This window comes from Rhinoderma darwinii, chromosome 1 (genome assembly GCF_050947455.1).
Source record: "Rhinoderma darwinii isolate aRhiDar2 chromosome 1, aRhiDar2.hap1, whole genome shotgun sequence".
NCBI classification, from domain to species: Eukaryota; Metazoa; Chordata; class Amphibia; order Anura; family Rhinodermatidae; genus Rhinoderma; species Rhinoderma darwinii.
The window spans coordinates 243673641-243695555 of NC_134687.1; the positions used below are offsets into that span (position 1 = coordinate 243673641).

General features: G+C 42.6%; 1 protein-coding gene across 1 annotated transcript in view; it reads left to right on the plus strand.

Annotated features, from left to right (window-relative positions):
- The window catches only part of ARHGEF18 (Rho/Rac guanine nucleotide exchange factor 18), a 478484-nt gene that overhangs the window by 339683 nt on the left and 116886 nt on the right, over window positions 1-21915 (plus strand). The window contains exons 7-10 of the mRNA XM_075863189.1: window positions 4968-5012; window positions 5492-5563; window positions 6578-6683; window positions 9703-9862. Coding sequence (XP_075719304.1) covers window positions 4968-5012; window positions 5492-5563; window positions 6578-6683; window positions 9703-9862 — 383 coding nt within the window. The remainder of the gene's footprint in view (window positions 1-4967; window positions 5013-5491; window positions 5564-6577; window positions 6684-9702; window positions 9863-21915) is intronic.

Sequence of the window (21915 nt, forward strand, 5' to 3'; positions counted from 1 at the left end):
ATGCGGAAATAGGTGCGGTTTTATGCTGCGTATTTTGGTGTGTTTTTCTTTAAAACTAGTCAGATACAAATCACAAGCTGAAACGCAGAATAAATTGACATGCTGCAGATATTAAAATACGCATCGCAGGTCAATTTACATGCAGAAAAAAATCTCCACTGTGTAGATGAGATTACTTTAAATCTTATTTACTTTGCTGCTACTGCATTACGCTGCGGATTGCCGCATGAAAATACGCATGGCAAATCCGCACATAATACGCAATGTGTGCATTCAGCCTAACTGTTTTGACCGACCACAGCTTGGGCAGTGCTGTGACTGCAAAACCGCAACAGCGTCTTTTCCTTCACACCCACCTATCAGCACACACCGATGGGAGGGTAAAGCAACTGATCAATTTACTTTTCATCTTCTCTGTAGCTACAATGGTAACGTTTCTTGGGGACTTACTCACACAGCACAGTGTGATCTCACGAGATCTGTCATTCACAGCAACTTTACTGAAGTGTCGTGAGTGTGAATAGACATCACGTTCTGGCTGGAGGTGATGTCTATTCACTCTCAAGACACTTCGGTAAATTTAATGTAGGAGTGACTGCATAGCGTGATCTCGCGAGATCACTCTGTGTTGCAAGTACTGCAAAAAATGAATGGAGAGAAGTGTATGACGCTGATTGGTCAGCGTCATACACTTCTCTTTACAACGCCCAGTTGGTAAAAAAGTAAAAACACGCCCAGTTGTCTATTAAGAAAGTAATTAGCATAAATCTAAAATTGCTCAAAACTTGCTCAAAATTGATACTTTTTCAAAATAAAAACCACTGTTGTGATCTACATTACAGCGCCGATCACATTATGTAGGAGATAGGGCACTTATAATAAGGTGACAGAGCCTCTTTAAATGACAACTCTTTCTGCCAGCAGCCACCATTAGCTGTAGTATAAAGATTTATAGAGCTAACATTGATTCAGTGGGAGCTTTATAAATCCATATGCAGTGAGCTCCCCCTAGTGGTGTATAAGTGGTTGCAAGGTGGTAAACTAAAGAAATAAAACAGAAAAATAAAAAAAATGGGAATAAAAAGAAAAATAAACATATATTTTTTTTAAAGAACAAGATTATATATATATATATATATACTACATTTCTGCACTGGATGTTTGGGTGGGGTAAGGTCGGACCCCCAGAAGCTTGGCACCCGCATAACTTTACTGTGCTGCTCTGCTTTCTGCACATTTTTATATGTATATATATATATATATATATATATATATATAAATAAATAAATAAAATAATGCTTAATTATATAAAAAGATTTAAATCAACCACGTCATTGAGGGATTAAAGTACACTTAAGGAACTCAAATTGTGTGCAAAGTATATTTACATGAGACCATTTTAATGTGACTGTCCATGGCTCGAACTTGTTTTTTCGTTACATCCTGATCAGCCATAACAGTATATATTACAATGCTCAATATTGTTTCGTAGATAGAACAACTTTTCAATAGTAATCCACAGCACAAACTAGTGTAACGTTTCAGGAATAGACCTTTATCAAACAGTCTGTAAACTTAATCACAAAAATAAACTCAAAGCAGTGATATCACATATCCCAAATAATACATGTCAAGAATATTGAAAAAAAAATGTTTATATAGTGTACTCAAAAAAGTACTGTTACAAGAATAAGGCACAACAAGAGGTCTGCAATAGCATCATATAGTAGAATATTACTCCATATTCGTTATATAGGTAGTGAAAATCACAAAACCATCATCAAATGAGATCAATTAAGAACAGAAAAAGGAGATCTGTAATAGTGTGTGTGTATATATGTATACATATGTGTATGTGTATATATATATATATATATATATATATATATATATATATATATATATATATATATATATAGAGTCAACTTTATTCTAGCAATATATTAAAAATATTTATATATACAAGTGACTAGTACCCTAGAGATAATATACAAGACAAAAGATAAAAATAAACATCCAGCAAGACTATTCTGTACTACAAAACAATGGTGCACTTGTGTTCTATATTTAGTAGTTTTACCTAGGCTATATAAGCTTTAGAATCTGCAAAGCTCCATCACATATAAAGTGCAACATGCAATGTAACATGTCCGAGAACACTCTGATCAAATAAAGCACCAAATCAGACATAGAACATAAGCCAAAAATATAGAAAAAAAGGGTTTACGTAGTGTAGGCAAACTAGGGATCTCGTACAGAGCCAGTCCCCCTCAATACCCTGACATGCATTTCGCTATCGTCGTCATGTTTGACTGGAAATATAGCTGACACGGTGTGCTAAAAACAATAAAAAAGAAAGGGGCACTTCTCATATGGGTGATAAGGTTGTTGGGCAGGGGCGGATTGGGAGCTTCAAGTGCTCCAGGAAAAAAATTTAAACATGGCCTCATGTTGTGGGTGGGGCCAGCACAAGTAGGCAGGGTCAGCAAACCGTTAGCTGTAGCCACATTGGTGATAGATCTAATAATGCAGCTTTATTATTATTGTCAGCATTGGGCTGTGTTCACATCTGCATTAGACGCTTTAACACCACAGTATTTCTATTAATATAATGTATGTGCTGATGAAGCTCCCAGGAGATGCATTAAACTGTTTAAAATACGAATGTCTCTGCTGCGTGTCTTCCATAGGCGCCCATGTTAACCCAAAAAAAAAAGCACATTTATGTGCATTGGAATAGCGCAGCCTTCAAAGCTATGCCACGCAGCAAAAAAAAGCTTTTTTAGCCTCTGTTGGGTGTATGGAGGTCTATGGATTCATTTATCATAAGCGTCAGGAGCTTTCCCACCACATACAGTAAACTGATAGAAATACCATGGTGTGAAAGATGCCTTAGAAGCTGGTAAAAAAAGCAGGTAAAAAAAAATTGTGACCAAAATAGTGCAGCATGCTGCAATATATTGTCCGGTAAAATGCCGGGCAGCAAGTGGTAGGGGTACTATGGGGAACAGAAAGTGGCAGGTGGGGTCTCATGGGGTGCAGGGGACACTGAAGAGGATTTTGAACCTTTATTTGTAGTGGGGGGTAGATGGTGGCACAGGCTCTGTGGGAGGAGGGGAGAGGGGCTTAGAAGGCAGAGGTTAAGTGGGTGGGGGCATGGGGGAGAATGTTGGTAAAAGCTGGGCCGTATTTAGAGTTGATGCTGCCTTATAACTCCTGAAGTTACGGAAACAGCGTAGCTCGCTGACATTGCGGCTCCAGCGCTGAACCCAGGAAACGTAAGTGTCATAATTGCTTTCCTTTTTTATGTGTTACTAATTATTTATTTTTTTTGTGTTTTTTTACAGGTTCGGTTGTTGGACTACTTAAGATTCGAAGACTACTTCGATGACGGCATTTTTTTTATTCTCAATAAAATGGTTAATGAGGGTTGTGTGGGGGTTTGTGATTTCATTAAAAAAAAATTTTTTAATGTCTGTTAAACAGGGGTACAGGGAAGAGCCGGGTACGATACAGTACCCGACCATCTGTAGTGATGGTTGGGCACTAGGGCGGCCGCAGGCTGGTATTATTAGACTGGGAAAGCCCAAAAATTGTGGTCCTTCCTACCCTGGTAATGCTAGCCTGCTGCTGCTATGTTGTATCTGGCTAGTTATGAAAAATGGGGGGGCTTTCCCAGTCTAATAGTACCAGCCTGCGGCTGCCCCATTGCCCGACCATCATTACAGATAGTCGGGTACTGGATCGTACCCGGCTCTTCCCGGTACCCCTGGTGACGATGGGTACCGGGTTAATAATGGGGGGGGGTTAGAGTTAGCCTTTTCACTAGCTAACACTAAGCCCCTCCTTCGTAATGGATGCTGTCAATCAGACAGCGGCCATTACTAAGGCAGTAGTAATATAGTTACAAAAAACTGACATGAAAAAGTATTTTATTGAAATTAAAACCCCCCACACAAACCTCGTTAACCTTTTTTTTTAGAATAAAAAAACCCGCAGTCATCGAGGTAGTCCTCGAATCAGAAGTAGTCCAACAACCGAACCTGTCAAAAAACACAAAAAGATAAATAATCAGTAACACATAAAAGCAAAACAATTATTATACTTCCCTTTCCTGGGTCTAGTGCTGGAGAGATGGGAAACTCCTGACGTCACTGCACATATATGGATAGTGACATCAGGAGCAGTGCTGGAGTCCCCAAGCAGAGCGCTATTCTAGGATATGACCCAGGACTACGGTCCAGGGAAAGCTCCCGACGTCACTGTCCATATACCGTATGGAAAGTGAGGTCAGGGGCTCCCCCAGTGTCGGAGTCCCCGGACATAACACTAATAGAGGCTCTGCCCCAGGATTCTGTCTCTGGGAAAAGTCCTGATGTCACTGTCCATATATGGACAGTGACGACAGGAGCACTGCTGGAGTCCCCTGGCAGAGCGCTAGCTGATGCTCTGCTTGGGGACTTCAGGCCGAGTAAATAGCCCCATTGGATTTTAATGCAGCCATGTGAGGGCCGTAACAAAAATAGGGCCTTAAGGGTGCATTGAAAAACATTAGATGTTTTGGACTAACTAACTGCCTGTCTCCACTGTTTGCAGGCAGCCTAGTCTCTAAGAGCCCCTGAAGTCCCTCCCAGCTATACCCCTGCATAATACACACACATATACATATATACACACACATATATATATATATATGTACACATACACACACTCACACATAAGTGAGTAGCGTGTAGGGACACATCCTATTATCAGGGTAACTAGAAACATCCAGTTGTAAATGTATTCATACATTTATATGAGGAATAACAAATTAATGGCACAATGCAGCGATCTAAGAAAATATGCTCCAGAATAGTTATTTCCCTAACCTGGTGAGGAGAGTTGACAGGTCCTCCTTAAACCTTCAAATTAGATTAGTAAATTATAGGAAAAATGTTGCCTTGAACACATTTTCTTCTTTGCAGACTATTTGTGCAACAAGTGCTCCAAGAACTGAAACAGTATCATGGGTATGTGTGCATTCGTTTTTGTTATCGTACCCTAATGTTCAGATTCCCTGCAGCTTCTGCTGCTGTCAGCACAATACAGGCATTGATTACAGCAGACTGCATTCTGTAAATGGAGAGAGGAGCTTTTGCACTGTGTTGTTAACCATCATAACATACCTCTACTCTATCCATTGTAAAAATACAGGCTGTTATAGCCGATGCTGGGAGAGATTTGATTGCTTTGCTGCTGCTTGCATAAATAAAAGTGGCTCCAAAGTTTACTTCCTGGCAATGTATTTTCTTTGTACTGGCCATGGTTTATTAGAAGATAAACACTTTGTTAATAGATTTAGCCAGTAAGACAAAAATGGCATGTCTTGGGAGGATTATGCAACACTGGGCATTGACCTGGTTAATTATTCCTATTAGTAATATTTAATTTGTTGTTTTGGAATGAACATGGATTTATGAAACGTGACTTTTATACTTTACCTACTTAGAACCAAAAATAAGCAAGAAGGGAGCAGTGAGCCGAAGCAAAATTTGACCTGGTTCGAGTTCCTGTCAAACGAGTGGGTAATTTATGTGGGGAAACCTAACATATTACATAGGAAGCCATTACTAATCTTTACTATGATATGCAGATATTTTCAAGGTACACAGGCTAATGTATAAGGGAATTGTACTAACTTCAATTCCCTTATATACTCTCACTAACAGATTGGCTCCTGCTGCAAGGAATAGGACAGAGGAAAGTATAGGTTGCTTATGGAACTTATTAAAGGCCATGTACACCTTTAAAATCGTGTTTTGTTTTTTAAATAAAAATACAGCTTCTTTATATCCTGTATACAGAGCGGCTGTGTCTTGCGCTGAATCCTATATCCGTCAGGTCAGCGGCACTGACTGGTTCAGTACCTGTGGGTCCTGCGTGTCTCTGACACGCAGGATCAAGCTGTCACCGATCACATCTAAGTTCATAACTTAGATGTGATAGATTACAGGTGGATCTAGCAGGACCCGCTATCACTGAACCCGCAAGTCTTGTGGACAGAACGGATTCAGGTCTTTACGAAGGATACAACTGCTCTGTATACAGGAAAAAAAGCAGCTGTATCCAGAAAAGAAAAAAATCATTTTTAATAAAATGTATTTAGGAAGTTGCGGCAAACACACTGATGGACAATTTTATTAAAAAAAGGGGAAAAAACACAACAATTTAAAAGGTCTACGTAGCCTTTAAGCTATAGACTCTGATTTATGGAGGTCTATTGTAAAACAGTCTGTAGACTACATGGAAAACACCCTGTTGCTTTTCTACTGTTTGCAGTGAGAGTATATAAGGACATTGCAAATCTGCAATTTCCTGATATATTAGCCTGTGTATCCCTAAACGAGATCTCAACTTTTCCCTCTCTCCCATACCTCTTTTCAGTACATTTTTTTTTTTTAATGAGCAAAATGGCTGATAGGTGGAAAAGAAAAAGTAATCGTCAAAACTTCTATCCATGTTTTTAGCCTATTTGTGAAGCATCTTAGATGTTGCACCTAGCTTACATATTTTATTACTTTCTCCCCACATAAAGGACAGAGGATACAGGGAAACCTGAAAAAGTGGAAAGAGGGACAAAAGTGAAAAGAAGGCTTAGCTCCTTGAAGAACAGAGTTACTGGATCCTGGCAAAAGGATAAGGTACAAAAATTAGTTTTAAGCGCGAAGCAAGCAATGGTTGGGCACTCACTTTCTGTTCCATGAATAGTGGTTGGGTGAAAATAAACATGAACAACTCACATATTACACTATCCCTGCCAAAAATATTATACTGTTGTTTGTAGAAAATAAAATAAAAAATCCCTTAGGCTACATTCACACGACAGTGAAACTCGGCCGTTTTCAGAACAACAAAGTTCTATGGGTGTATTCACATGTCCTATTTTTGGCAGTTTTCACGTCCAGACAGCTCCCATTGAAGTCAATGGATCAGTTTTACCAGACGTTTTTTTATGAAGCAATCCTTGTAAAGGCCGGTAAAAATTGATCTTGGCCGGGGACTCCCCGCACACAGCGCTTCTTTGAGGGCTGAACCCGGGGAAGCCCTTGACATTACTGTCCATATAAGGACAGTGAAGTCAGGACATTCAACAATGGAATCCCCGGCCCGAGCATTGCAAGATCTCTGGCTGGGGACTCCAGTCTTATCTATGGACAGAGACGTAAGGGGCTCCGTCTATGAGGAATCTCTGTCCATAGGGATTCCGCTCCTACAGTGGCGCGATCTACAAGGGAGGGGTGGTATCTACAAGGGGGTGTGTTATCTACAAGGGGGGTGCCATCTACAGGGATCTGCTGTCTACAGGGGGGTGTGGTGCTATATGGGGGTGTGGCACTATCTACTGGGGACACTGGCGCTATCTACATGGGCACTGTGGTACTATGTGGGCAATGTGGCACTATCTACAATGGGCACTATTGCACTATGTAGGCACTGGCACTTTATATGTGGGCACTATGTCACTTTATATGTAGACACTGTGGCACTATGTGGGCACTGGTACTTTATATGTGGGCACTGTGGCACTATCTACAGTGGGCACTGTGGCTCTATTTGGGCACTGTGGTACTATGTGGGCATTATCTACAGTGGGCACTGTGGCACTATCTACAGGAACATTGTGGCACTATCTACATAGGCACTGTAGTGTTTATAGGGGGTTGGGACAAAAAAACCTGACAAATGAAATCCATCCTTTTTTTTATTTTATTTTTTAACGCCCATAAAAAACGGATTTCAAACGGCCATTAAAAATGGACAGACGGACTGGAAATGGATGGAAATTTAGAGACACACTGATGCAAAATGGCCATGAAAAACTGACAGTTGATCAGTTTTTAATGGCCATTATTTTTCACTGTCGTGTGAATGTAGCCATCGAAACAGAGCCCTGACTGACACAAACTGAAACCAAAGGTCCTTTTGACAGGATGAATAACGTAGTCAACTATGGTATTCATCCTGTTAAAACGACGGAACCCTTGCACAACGGAGACAAACTGAAACCATTGGCACCGGATCCGTGACCATTGAAATCAATGGTGATGGAAACGGAAACCTTTAGTTTCAGTTTGTGTCAGCCAGGGCTCCGTTCCGATGGGAAGCTCAGACGGAACGTAGCCCTGACACATAAGTGAACGAAGCCTTATAGGTACAGTGATCAGTTTTCTCCTGTAATCAATATATAAACTAATAAACCCTCATATGAAAACATACACACATATATAAGTAATACATAGTTATAAGAAATCAATGATACAAATATTATTTTTTTTAATCTCACCAATTCATGTAGTTACATTATCCCAGTGATTCCCGCATGCCTGAAATGTGGGGGACACGTGGATGCGGAGCTCATTATAAGAAACAGCTGTGATAATCATGCTGTAGCCATTTACCTGTGTGACCATCACATGACCAGGACAGATTTTTATTCACTGAAAGTAAACTATGAAGGTACAGGAATAAAACAATAAAGGTTCCTGTTGAATGACTGCCAGCAGAGATCTTGAAAACCAAGAGGAATTTATACAGAAATTATATTGGAACATTTTATAACTTTTCATTATACAAGGAAAACCATGTGTTTGCTAAAACCACAATATTTCTTTCACATAGGCCAATCAAACTAACCATATTCTTGAAATGTTCAGGGTGCAGGTGGGAAAGAGCAGACTTCCCATTCTAGGGTTCTGTATTAGAACTCAGCCCATTTTCTTCTGTATGCCAATTATACTGTAATCTCCAGAAAAATGTACATTTGTTTTTAATGTTAAAATAATTTGTTAAAAATCATTTGTTCATGGACGCCTTTGCAGTGTCATTTTTTTTGTTAATTTGCTTCCTAAATACAAAATTAAGCAACATTCTAAAAAGTCTTATTAACTCCACATAGTCTGTGTAACTCCTTCACATAACTGATTGTCCTTCAAATTCTGACGTAACTCTACAGCACACTGCACGGTTAGGAGCGGACGTCATGTTAGAGATAGCAGCAAGGAGGTTGGAGGTTGACAGATCAGAGTGTGGAGAGGGGGAACACATTTAAGTTTTTAAGGAAAGCAGATCAGACAGGCTAAACTGTATCAGAGTAAGGAAAGCGAAGAAAGCACAGGGGGAGCGAAGGGGAATGACACAGGCTATCATTGTAGAGAGGGACAGGAGAGGGGCCACAACACTCTGCAGGGGAGGGTGGGTAGAAATCACTCCTCAGCATCAGTGTGTCAGCACAAAGGAGAAGAGCTCTCTCATGCACTGTAGGAGGAGAAAAGGACACAACCACATGAGGAAAGTCTGAAACCAGGAGCAGGTTGCAAACTGCATATCATGGGGTCTAGAAATGAATGAAGGAATGGCGATTGCAGCCTCATTGCAACTCTTTCAACTCTGGGTTTTCACTAACATATATATATATTTGTTTGTGTGTGTGTGTGTGTGTGTGTGTGTGTGTGTGTGTGCGTGCGTGCGTGTGTTTTCTATGTTAAAGGTGTCCCTATCCTTTAAAATTCATCTATAAACAAGACAAAGTTAGTGAAATGTTTGTTTTTTGTTATACAGACTTACGCAATAATGTAAAAGCAGAGTGTCTCCCCAATTAAGTCAATAAATAAATGCATTTCTGACACAACCATGCTTTATTATTAATGTTTTGTCTTCTAGGGTAAGATGAAAGAACAACAGAAAGAAAAAGGCAGAGATCCAAAGGACAAATGGATAAATGCCAATGGGCATGAGCTGGTGCCAGGCTGTTTCTCAAGTCACGCCAAATGCACTTTATGCACCAGGTCACTTGTAAATAGGCGTGGACTACAATGCATGCGTGAGTAGGCACTGCTTGTTTGCTGGAAGGCTGGGCACCTCCACAATACATTTTTTTCTTAGCGGAAATAACAATTTATTTGCAGTACATTAACACAACTATCGCGTGGAATAGATTTGTTTATGAAAATGATTTTTTATTCAGCAAGGTCAATCACATGACTAAGGCAAGTACACTTTCCTCAAGTGTAAAATCATGAATACGAATTTAAATAGTAATATTAATATTTTAAAAGGAGGACATATACGCACGATGTTTGTTGGCCATAACTATTTTTTAAAACCTACAAAAAAGAGCCACATCAGACCATGATGCAATATCTACATCTATATAGATATAGTACAAATAGAAACGTTACAAAATGTACTATTCAGGAATTGTTGAACCAAAGCATATAAAGACATAGGCTGCCATTTTCACCACACAAATACACGTGATGGTCATCATGTAAAAGTAACACACGAACCTAGAGCTTCAATCACACTCATATCATCAGTAAAGTGCCATACGACCATAGTCCGTGATAAGAGTAAACAATGGGTATATTGGTAAAGTAACATATTGAGTATACAAATATACACCAAACTGTTAGCAGATAACTATTTGGTTAGCCCTTGGTCCTTTTTACGTGATAAGTATCATGTGTATATATGTGGCAAAAATGGTGGCCTATGTTTTTATAATAATTACTATGAAGATTTTTCTACTTGTACTGTATTAATAAAGATGTGGATATTGGATCATGTTCTGGTGCGGCTCTATTTTGTAGGTTTTCCAATTTTGGGTATATTGAGCAGGGACTATCTAGATAACTACTCCTTAACCCTTTCCCGCCGCAGCCAATTTTCGGATTTTCACTTTTGTTTTTTCATCCCCACATTCCAAATACCATAGCTTTTTTATTTTTCCATCAATATTGCCGTATGTGGGCTTGTTTTTTGCGGGACAAGTTGTAGATTTTAACATTACCATTTTTTTGTACCATATAATGTAGTGGGAAATGAGAAAAAAATTATATGTGGGGTGGAATTGGAAAAAACAGCGATTCCTCAAGCTTTTGGGTGGTTTTGTTTTTACGGCGTTCACCGTGTGGTAAAAACTACATGTTAAGTTTATTCTGCGGGTCAATACGATTACAGTGATATCAAATTTATAGTTTGCTTTATGATTTACTACTTTTACAAAGAAAAAACTGGTTGTTAAAAATAAAATTTGAGTTTTGTTGCCATATTCTGAGAGCCATAACTTTTTTATTTTTCTGTGAATTTAGCGGCATGAGGGCTTATTTTTTGCAGGGTGAGCTGTAGTTTATCTTGGTACCATTTTGGGGTATATGGGACTTTTTGATCACTTTTTATTTATTTTTTTGTGGGAGATGAAGTGACCAAAAAACAGCAATTCTGATATTTTTTTATGGCGTTCACCGTGTGTACTATATAGTTACATAGTTAGTACGGCTGAAAAAAGACACATGTCCATCAAGTTCAACCAAGGGACGGGAAAAGGGAAGGGAAACATTTCTACACATAGGAGCTAATACTTTTTTGTTCTAGGAAATTATCTAACCCTTTTTTAAAGCCATCTACTGTCCCTGCTGTGACCAGCTCCTGCGGTAGACTATTCCATAGATTCACAGTTCTCACAGTAAAGAAGCCTTGTCGCCTCTGCAGGTTGAACCTTTTTTTCTCCAGACGGAGGGAGTGCCCCCTTGTTTTTTGAGGGGGTTTTACATGGAACAGGATTTCACCATATTTTTTGTATGTGCCATTAATATATTTATATAAATTAATCATGTCCCCCCTTAGTCGTCTTTTTTCAAGGCTAAATAGGTTTAATTCTTTTAATCTTTCCTCATAACTTCGATTCTCCATGCCCCTAATTAGCTTTGTTGCTCTTCTTTGTATTTTTTCCAACTCCAGGGCATCCTTTCTATGAACTGGAGCCCAGAACTGAACTGCATATTCTAGATGAGGCCTCACTAATGCTTTGTAAAGTGGTAATATTACATCCCTGTCCCGCGAGTCCATGCCTCTTTTAATACACGACAATATCCTGCTGGCCTTTGAAGCAGCTGATTGACACTGCATGCTGTTATTTAGTTTATGATTTACAAGTACACCCAGATCCTTCTCAACAAGTGACTCCCCCCGTGTAGCTCCCCTTAGGACATATGTTGCATGCAGGTTGTTGGTACCCAGGTGCATAACTTTACATTTATCTACATTAAACTTCATTTGCCAACTGGATGCCCAAACACTTAGTTTGTTTAAATCTGCTTGCAATTCACGAACATCTTCCAAAGACTGAACTATATTACATAGCTTGGTGTCATCTGCAAAAATAGAAATAGTGCTATTAATCCCATCCTCTATATCATTAATAAATAAGTTGAATAATAGTGGTCCCAGCACTGAACCCTGGGGTACACCACTTATTACCGGGGACCATTCAGAGTAGGAATCATTGACCACAACTCTCTGGATACGGTCCTTGAGCCAATTCTCAATCCAATTACAAACTATATTTTCTAAGCCTATAGTCCTTAATTTACCCATTAGGCGTCTATGGGGGACAGTGTCAAATGCCTTTGCAAAGTCCAAAAACACTATATCCACAGCGGCCCCTCTGTCTAGGCTTCTGCTCACCTCTTCATAAAAACAGATCAGGTTAGTTTGACAACTTCTGTCCTTAGTAAAACCGTGCTGGCTGTCACTTATAATACTATTTTTTGTCACATAATCCTGTATATAGTCCCTCAATATCCCCTCACCTAGAGCCCTTTTTGAAAATAGGCACCACATTTGCCCTGCGCCAGTCCCTTGGCACTATACCAGTCACTAGAGCATCTCTGAATATTATGAAAAGGGGGACAGAAATAACTGAACTAAGCTCTTTAAGAATTCGAGGGTGTAACCCATCTGGTGCCGGGGCCTTGTGTACGTTTATTTTATTTAATTTAGCTTGTACCATATCTACATTCATCCAATTCAGTATATCAACTGATATATTAACAGCACTGGCACCGGCTATATCTGCTGCTCTTTCTTCTGTTGTATATACAGAGCTAAAGAACCCATTTAGTAACTCTGCCTTCTCTTGATCCCCTGTGACCAACTCCCCATTACCACTATCTAGGGGTCCTACATGTTCAGACCTTGGCTGATGATATAATGATATATTGTAATAGTTACGACTTTTACGGATGCGTCGATACCAGTTATGTTATCTGTTTTTGTTTTTTTTTGCATTGTGTTTGAGGGAAAATGTTGTTTTTTTTTTAACTCTTAATTTTTTTTTTATTTAATAAAAAAACTTTATTTCACTGTTCTTTAATTGTCCCCCTTTATAGGAGTACAAAGATGGCGGACCTGGGGGCCTTCATCAGGCCCCCAGGCTGCCATGCCAACCAACGGCACACTCCGATCTCGCCGCGGGGGGGGGGGGGGGCCATTGGAACATTACAGGTGGTCGCCCCCTGTTTTTAGTCATTTAAATGCCGCGGTCGCTATTGACCGTGGCATTTAACGGGTTAAACAAGCGGGATCGCGCTCGAGCGGGATCCTGTTAGTTACCCGGAAGTGTCGGCTGTAACACACAGCCAACACACTTGCTCTATGGAGCGGGCTCAGCCTGTGAGCCCGCTCCATACTCCCCCACCCGGTGTGCGCCGTATATATACGGCGGATGTCGGGAAGGGGTTAAATATTGAATTACCTAGGTGTTATCATTGTGCATTTTTGCACCTCATTATATTACCTTGTCTGTATATTGTAGTATACAGATCCATACTATAATATACCCACAGATGTTTATTGTACAGAGGTATGACAAAACACAGCACTGATGTATGTTATTGTATACATTATTTTATGGTAGATGTATGCAATACTAGTACTGAATCAACATATCATCACGTGTTGAATGCAGATTTTAACTCTTTGACGTTGAAAAGGGTGAAATCCACAGTAAACATCCAGAACAAAATGAGAATGCTGTGGATTTAAAAATCTGCAGCATGCTTCGATTTCTGAGCGGAAAATGTTCAGCGGCACATGGATGAGATTTTTTTTAAACCTCATCCACTTACCTGCAATTATCTTCCGCTATCTGCCCCGACAACTGGATGGAAAATCTGCAACAATTGCGCTACATATACATGGGGCCTTAAAGGGCTGGTCCCACATAACAACTTATTACCTATTGACCGATCACGAGAACATGGGCCTGAAGTGCCCTGTTTGAATGGAGCGGCGTTCACACATACGCTCTATTCATTCTTTATGGGACTGACGGAGATGGCGGAGAGCTGTACTCGGTGCGTTCAGCGGCGAGACTCCCAGCGATCAAACACTTATCTATCCTGTGCATAGTGGATAAGTTGTTAATTTGGGACAACCCTTTTAAGCTGACCATACATACCAACTATGTGTCGAGCTAGAAAATCTCCCTGCCTGGCAGAACAAAGGATCTCGTGTGTTGAAATCCAGCATACCCAATCCTTGTACAGTCGGGCACCCAGCATACATTAGATTCTGTTGAGTTTAACTACTTCTCCAAAAATGAATGCCGAAAACACATTTAATTATTGAAATATACTATTTAAAGTGGTTCCCAGAACCAGGAGGTTTTTTTTTTTAACATAATTGTTAATAAATGTAAAAAAAAACTTAGGTCCTATGCACACTGCATTTGCATTGTATACCGGAGGTATATGTCTGATGTATGCCATTGTATAGGCATATTACAACATTCAGTCATAACATTAACCCCTCAATGGCACGGCCAATTTAAATTTTTTCATTTTTGTTTTTTCCTCTCTGCCTTCCAAAAGCCATAACATTTTTCTTTTTTCGTGGATATAGCCCTATGAGGGCTTGTTAAAAACAATAAATAATAGTTTTGTGTCTCCATATTCTGAGAGCCATAACTTTTTTCTTTTTCCGTCGATTGAGAGGTGTCAGGGCTTATTTTTTGCGGGCGAGCTGCAGTTTTTATTGATACCATTCCATGGTACAGGAGACTGTTTGATCACATTTTATTATATTTTTTTTGGGGAGCGAGGGTGACCAAACAACAACAACTTTTTAATTTAAAAATGGGAAAAGTTTTTTTTTTTTAACTTTTAATATAGATTTTTATTTGGTTCACTACTGAAAACTATTTTTGCCCAATTATCCTCCATGACAGCACACGGGAGGTTGACTTCATGTCTAAATAGGGATAGGAAACAGAGAGTTAAAAAGGCACCACCTCCCCCAGCATATCAGAGTTTTCCTGTTCCTTTAGACAGAGAGGCTAGACATGGTCGGTGAAGATTTAGCTGTAGATTTATTCTTTTACCAGGCAGTGGTGGTCGATCGACATGTTCCTTCCTCCCCTGTTACTGCATCTGCTCGCAGATCCCATCCTCCGGCACACCAGTAATGTTGGATGTGGTTCAGGCTGGCTTCGTTCCTTTGGTCCCCAGCCGCCTTCTCCCCCTTCTGCTATCCATGGAGCGTGCGGTCCACACTAGTACTTCCGGTCTTTGGAACAAATGTGAGTGCACGCTTACGCCACAGTGTCGCGTCTCACGTGGCTCTGGACTTCTGGTTTACCCGGAAGTCAATCTATGGTTGCTGTGAGCAGCGTTTACCGGTTATTGAATGGAAGATGCTGCTGCCATTCACTGGACAAAGCCTATTACAGAATTGGATACTAAGGCCTTCTGCTAATGTGGGCCTTCTGGAGGAGGAGGCCTCACATTGGATGAGGACATCGCGCAATCCCGGTGACACCCCTTATCTGCCACCCGATCTGAGATTCCATTGCCTAAGGTAGGACAAGTTTATGCTTCCATTATGTCTGATGATGCTATCCGCTCTGAATCTGCTGAGCCCAGCGCAATCCCTGGCCCAGTAAGTGCTGGTCAAAGGGGTGGGTCCAGTATTTCTTTATTGGGGGTTCCCTTTTCATTCTTCTCTCCCTTGTGTTTCCTGGGGAGAAAAGGATGGGGCACATAAATCTAGATCCAATGGGAGAAATGTCTGCAGGTGTGCTATACGTGCAATTAAACTTCCCTCAATTCATAAGAAACCCCTCTGTCAGCCCTGTACAAAAAGGATTCCTAATGAAGAACAACCCTCTCTCATGGATGAGATAAAATCCCTAGTCTGTCATGAGATTCAATCATCTATGACATCCTATCTGTTCAGAAGGACACACCAGGCCCATCCCCTTAAAAAAAAAGAGGAAGATAGATGTCCTGGAACCAGGGGCATAACTAGGAAAGACTGGGCCCAATAGCAAACTTTTGACTGGGTCCCCCCTCCCCTAAGTGCCACACACAGCCCCCCTTGTAGATAGTGCCCCCCTGTGGATTCTGACATACAGCACCCTGTAGATAGTGCCACCATTCCCTCCTGTAGATAGTGCCCCCTCCCCCTTGTAGACAGTTGACATACAGCTCCCACTTGTAGATAGTGCCCCCACCTCCTCCTTGTAGATAGTGCCATACATCCCTCTTGTAAATAGCGCCCCCATCTCCCCCTTGTAGATAGTGCCATAAAGCCCCCTGTAGATAGTGCCACACAGCCCCCTGTAGATAGCGCCCCCACCTCCCCCTTGTAAATAGTGCCATACAGCCCCCGTCGATAGCGCCCCCACCTCCATCTTGTAGATAGTGCCATACAGCCGCCCTGTAGATAGTGCCTTACAGCACCCCCTGTAGATAGTGCCATACAGCCCCCCTCCCCCAAACAAATAAAACAAAAAACTTTATACTCACCTTTATACTCACCTATATATGCGTAGGCCGGCGTGATCGAGTGAAGTCATCATGCCGGCCTATGCAGGGATCCTGACCATGCGCCTGATAGGCTACAGGCCGAACGTGACTTGTAGCCTAGTAAATGGCAGAGCAGGTTGATATCTCCCTGCTCCGCCATAGTGTTCAATAGTATCTGCGTCCTTAAGATGCAGATACTAATTATTAAATGTGGCGTCGCTACCACTGTATCAGCCATAGCGGTGCCACCGGGCATGGGGGGGCCCGTGCCCACGGGACCCTTCACGCCGCAGGCCTTGTAGCAGCCGCAATGGCTGCTACAGTGGTAGTTACGCCACTGCCTGGAACAGTTATCCTCGGAGTCCGAACGAGACCTAGCTTCCACTGTGACTGAGGTTTTGGAGGAAGGAGAAATTTCTCAATCAGCACAGGCTCAGAATTCATAAATTAACTTCTTCAGGCCATAAGAACAACTCTGGGTATTTAAGAAATACAAGAAGTAAAAACCGTTCAGGTTGAAATGTTTGCTGGTCTGGGGGAAAAGAAAAAAATAGATTTTCCAGTTCATAATTAAAAAATGAATGGTTGGACCCTAAAAAGAAATTGAGTATTTCTAGAGAAATGAAGGAACGTTTTCCTTTTGATAAAGAGTTTATGTCTACTTGGGATGAATCCTCCAATGTTGATGACCAAGTAGCAAAAGTGGGATAGAAAAGCATTCTCCCATTTGAAGACGTCTCTCAGCTAAAAACATGATAGCCTACTTAGGAAGTCCTGGGATACTTCGGAAGTTCTCCTGAAAGCCAACATGACTTCTACCTGTGTTGCTAGATCCTTGTTCCGATGGTTAAACCAGTTAGAGGTCCATTTTGTGGAAGATACGGCAAATGCAGTTATCTTAACCTCTCTTCCTTTATTATTACAGGCCACAGGTTTTCTTGTAAATTCATTAGCTGAATCTGTTCGGATCGCAGCCCGCCGGCGAGCTCTGCTCTCTCCACCGCTCTGTACCCTACGTGCGCGCGCGCTCATCCCCATTCTGAAAGGGCCAGTGCATGCACCAGGAATATTGCAACCAACCCATCTCAGCACATCCTAGACTTTATAAGGAACTCTGCCCAGTTCCTCAGGGCCTGAGCATGTTGCTAATCTAGTGTTAGTCTACAAAGGTTCCGTAGTCTGTTACTGATTTCCGTATCCGTGTCCAGTGTCCGTGACGACTTCAGTATCCGCGTCAAGTCCAGTAGCCATGACAAGTCCAGTATCTGTATCCAGTGTCAGAGAAAAGTTCTGCTTCCGTTAATCCAGCACAAACCAGTTTCAGATAACCCAGCACAAGTCAGCTACCGATAAACCAGCACAAGCCACATACCGATAATCCAGCACAAGCCAGCCCCCGATAATCTGGCACCAGCCGGCCATCCAGGTACCACCGACCAGTGACTGTCCTATATTGTTTGACCACCTGCTACTCCATTATGGCAGAGTGGCCCAGTGGGTCCACAGCCCCGGTGGACTTTACCGTTTGCTCAGGCCATGGATCCAAATGGTCAACCCAAGACGGCAGTTCAAGCAATGCAAGAATAAATGCGAGATCTCCAATCACGCCAGGATCAGTTGTTGCAAGTGTTGAATTCCATCGCTAGTCGCCTGGACATCGATCTTGTTGCTACTCTGGCAGCTCCACAAGTGGTACCCCCAGCTACCCCTCAACTAGCCATAGTTCCAGTCAGCTCTGGAGCCGGAATTCAATTGCCACTTCCACTCTCCTATGATGGGGGCCCCAAAACCTGTCGAGGCTTCCTCAATCTATGTAAGATCCACTTTCACCTGCCTTCTCATCTGTTTCCGTCTGACCAGAGGAAAATAGCCTTCATCATCATCTCCCTGTTCTCTGACAAGCCCTTGGCATGGGCGTATCCCCTCTGGGAACATAAAGTACCGGAGTCCACTAATCTTTAGTACTTCCTGAAAACATTCCGCACCCTCTCCGAGGAACCTGGCCGTGCATCTTCTGCCGCCGCTTCCCTTCGTTAAGTTGGTTCAATGGTAGGAGAATATGCCAAACAATTTCGGACTCTCGCAGCAGAACTTGCTTGGATCAATGGGGCCCTAGTAGCAACCTTCTAGCAAGGTTTAGCTAGTAGGATTAAAGATGAGCTGGCAGGTCGTGATCTCCCTTCCACTCTGAATGCCCTGATTCGCTTGGCTACCCCCATATACCTAAGGTTCCGAGAACGCTCTCAGGAAGCCCTCCGAGAGAGGAAGCCCTCTAGACTGGTGCCTAATTTTCAGAGACCCCTGCTACTTCCTGCTGCTACTATCTCTGAAGAAACTGTGCAGGTTGATCGGATCAGATTATCAGACCAAGAGAGCGGCAGCACAGAGGTGCAGCTAACCTATTCCAGTACTGTGGATGGGTCATTTTGTGCGGCAGTGTCCTCGGAAACTCCAGCACCTAGGGTTAATAGGAGAGACTACCCTAGGTGAACCTATGTCTTCTATAAAATTCTCGCCTAAACTCTCGATTACGATCTCTATGCTGGCTAGTGCCTCACATTCTGTCCCAGGATATTTGGATTCTGGAGCGGCCGGGAACTTCATACACCAGGCCTTAGTAGAGCGTCTCCACTAGCCTTCAACGTCTTGCCTTTGGCTATTAATCCAATTTTGCTGGGAATACCCTGGCTTCGCAAGCACGCTCCTGTGCTTGATTGGGATTCTGGAGAAATTCTTCAGTGGGGACCTGCCTGCCACTTCAACTGTCTGACTGTGGTTCGTCCTGTCCGACCTCCAGTGTCTCAATCTCTTCCTGGTCTACCTCTGCATTATGCCTGCTATGCAGACATGTTCAGCAAGAAGGAGGCTGAGACCCTACCGCCACATCGTCCATACTTCCTGGAACTTCACCTCCTCGTGGACGGGTATATCCTCTCTCTCTCTACGCGACACCCAAGCCATGTCGGCTTATATCAAGGAGAATCTCAAGAGGGGGTTTATTAGAAAGTCAATCTCCGGCCAGAGCCAAATTTTTCTTTGTTGAGAAAAAAGATGGATACCTCCGGCCTTACATAGACTAGTTTGAATAAAATCACAGTTAAAAACAAGTACCTCTTACCGCTGATCTTTGAGCTCTTTGACCAGATTCGCGGAGCCAAGATTTTCACTAAGCAGGATCTTCGTGGAACTTTAACTTGATACGTATCCGTAAAGGTGACAAATGGAAGACTGCGTTCAACACCAGAGACGGTCACTATGAGTGTCTCATGATGCCCTTCGGGTTATGTAATGCTTCAGCTGTGTTCCAGGAATTTGTGAATGACATATTCCAATATCTATTGTATGTCTGCATGGGGGTTTATCTGGATGACATCTTGATCTACTCACCCGATCTGATGACACAGCCTGGAAGCATGTACGCCGAGTCCTGTCGAGGTTACCTTTTTGCCAAACTGGAAAAATGCACCTTTGAAAAGAAGCCCTTCCTGGGTTATATTTTTTGGGATCATGGACTCCATATGGATCCACAAAAAGTAAAGTCCGTTCTTGATTGGCCTTGTCCTCAAAGTCTCCGTGCTACACAAAAGTTTCTGGTCTTTACAAATTTCTAACGTCAGTTCAGCCCTAATTTTTCTTCGCTTACTGCTCCCATCTCTGCCCTTACCAAAAAGGGGGCGAATGCAAAGAATTGAACCTCGGGAGCCAAATCTGCATTCACAGAGTTAAAAAAATTCCTTCACTTCTGCCTCCATTCTACATCATCCAGATGTCTCCCAGCAGTTTCTCGTTGGAGGTTGATGCCTGTGGTTTTTTCGCCATACTCTTCTCTGATGCAGAGAGGAACTATTTCATTGGTGACCGTGAGCTCCTAGCCATCAAGCTGGCTCTAGAAGAGTGGAGACATCTGTTGGAGGGTTACTCACATCCAGTTGTCATTTACATTGAGAATGAAGGACGTAGTGGAAACAGGCAGAGGTATTCGAGGGTGTTGGCCATAGACTATGAAGAATGGACTTTTATTGGTGGACTCACTAGTGTGGTTGTAGGGGAACTCAGCCCAAGGAAGCAGCTGCACCCAGTCATCATGCTGCCTGGAGATAAAGTGTCGTAGATAGTTCTCCATAATCTGGTTTATTCTCTCGACTTGACCATTGGACTGGGGATGGTAGGCAGAGGAAAAGTGCAACTTCACACGAGGAGTACGCAGAGGGCTCTCCAGAACTTAGAGGTGAACTGAAACCCCCGATCCGACACAATATGTATAAGCAAGCCGTGCAGACGGAAGATGTGTTGGACGAAGAGATTGGCCAGTCGGGAATCGGACAGTAGGCCGGTCAGTGGAACAAAATGAGCCACCTTGGAGAATCGGTCCACCACCACCCAGACCGTACTGCAACCAGCAGAGAGAGGCAGGTCCGTGACAAAGTCCATAGCAATATGTTGCCAGGGGGCATCGGGCGCAGGCAGCGGTTGGAGCATGTACGCCGGTTTGGAATGGGCAATACTATTTGCTGCGCACACCGTGCAGGAGGAGACAAAGTCTGTGATGTCTTTGGGCAGCGTGGGCCACCAAAACTGACGAGCAATCAGGCCTCGGGTCTTATGGACACCCGCGTGACCTGCCAATTTGGAACTGTGCCCCAGTGGAGGATTCTTTTTCTGTCAGCCAGACGCACAAAAGTCTTCCCCGGGGGAATGTCTCTAACTTGCAGAGGGTTGACAGGGATGATGCAGGACGGGTTAATGATACTCTGTGGAGACTCCATTGTGTCCTCTGTTTCGAATGACCTGGACAAGGAATCGGCCCTCACATTCTTGTTGGCCGGATATTAGTGGAGCTCAAACTGGAACCGGGCAAAGAACAGGGGATTCTGTCATTGGGACGTCTGGAGATAAGTGAGGTTCTTGTGGTCTGTAAATATCAAGATAGGATGAACTGCGCCCTCTAATACATGTCTCCATTCCTGCAGAGCCAATTTGATGGCCAGTAACTCCCGATCCCCAATCGAGTAGTTGCGTTCTGCGGAGGAGAAGAGCTTAGAGTAAGCCACATACCACTTGCCCTTGGAACCTCTCTGGAACAGGAGTGCACCAGCACCGACAGAGGAGGCGTTCACCTCCAACGAGAACGGTCGAGAAACATCTGGATGATGGAGGATAGAGGCTAACGTGAAGGCACTCTTCAGGCTTTTAAATGCGGTCTCTGCTTCTGGAGTCCACACCTTGGCGTTCATGCCTTTCTTGGTGAGGGTAGAGATAGGAGATGTCAGTGAGAAGTTTGGAATGA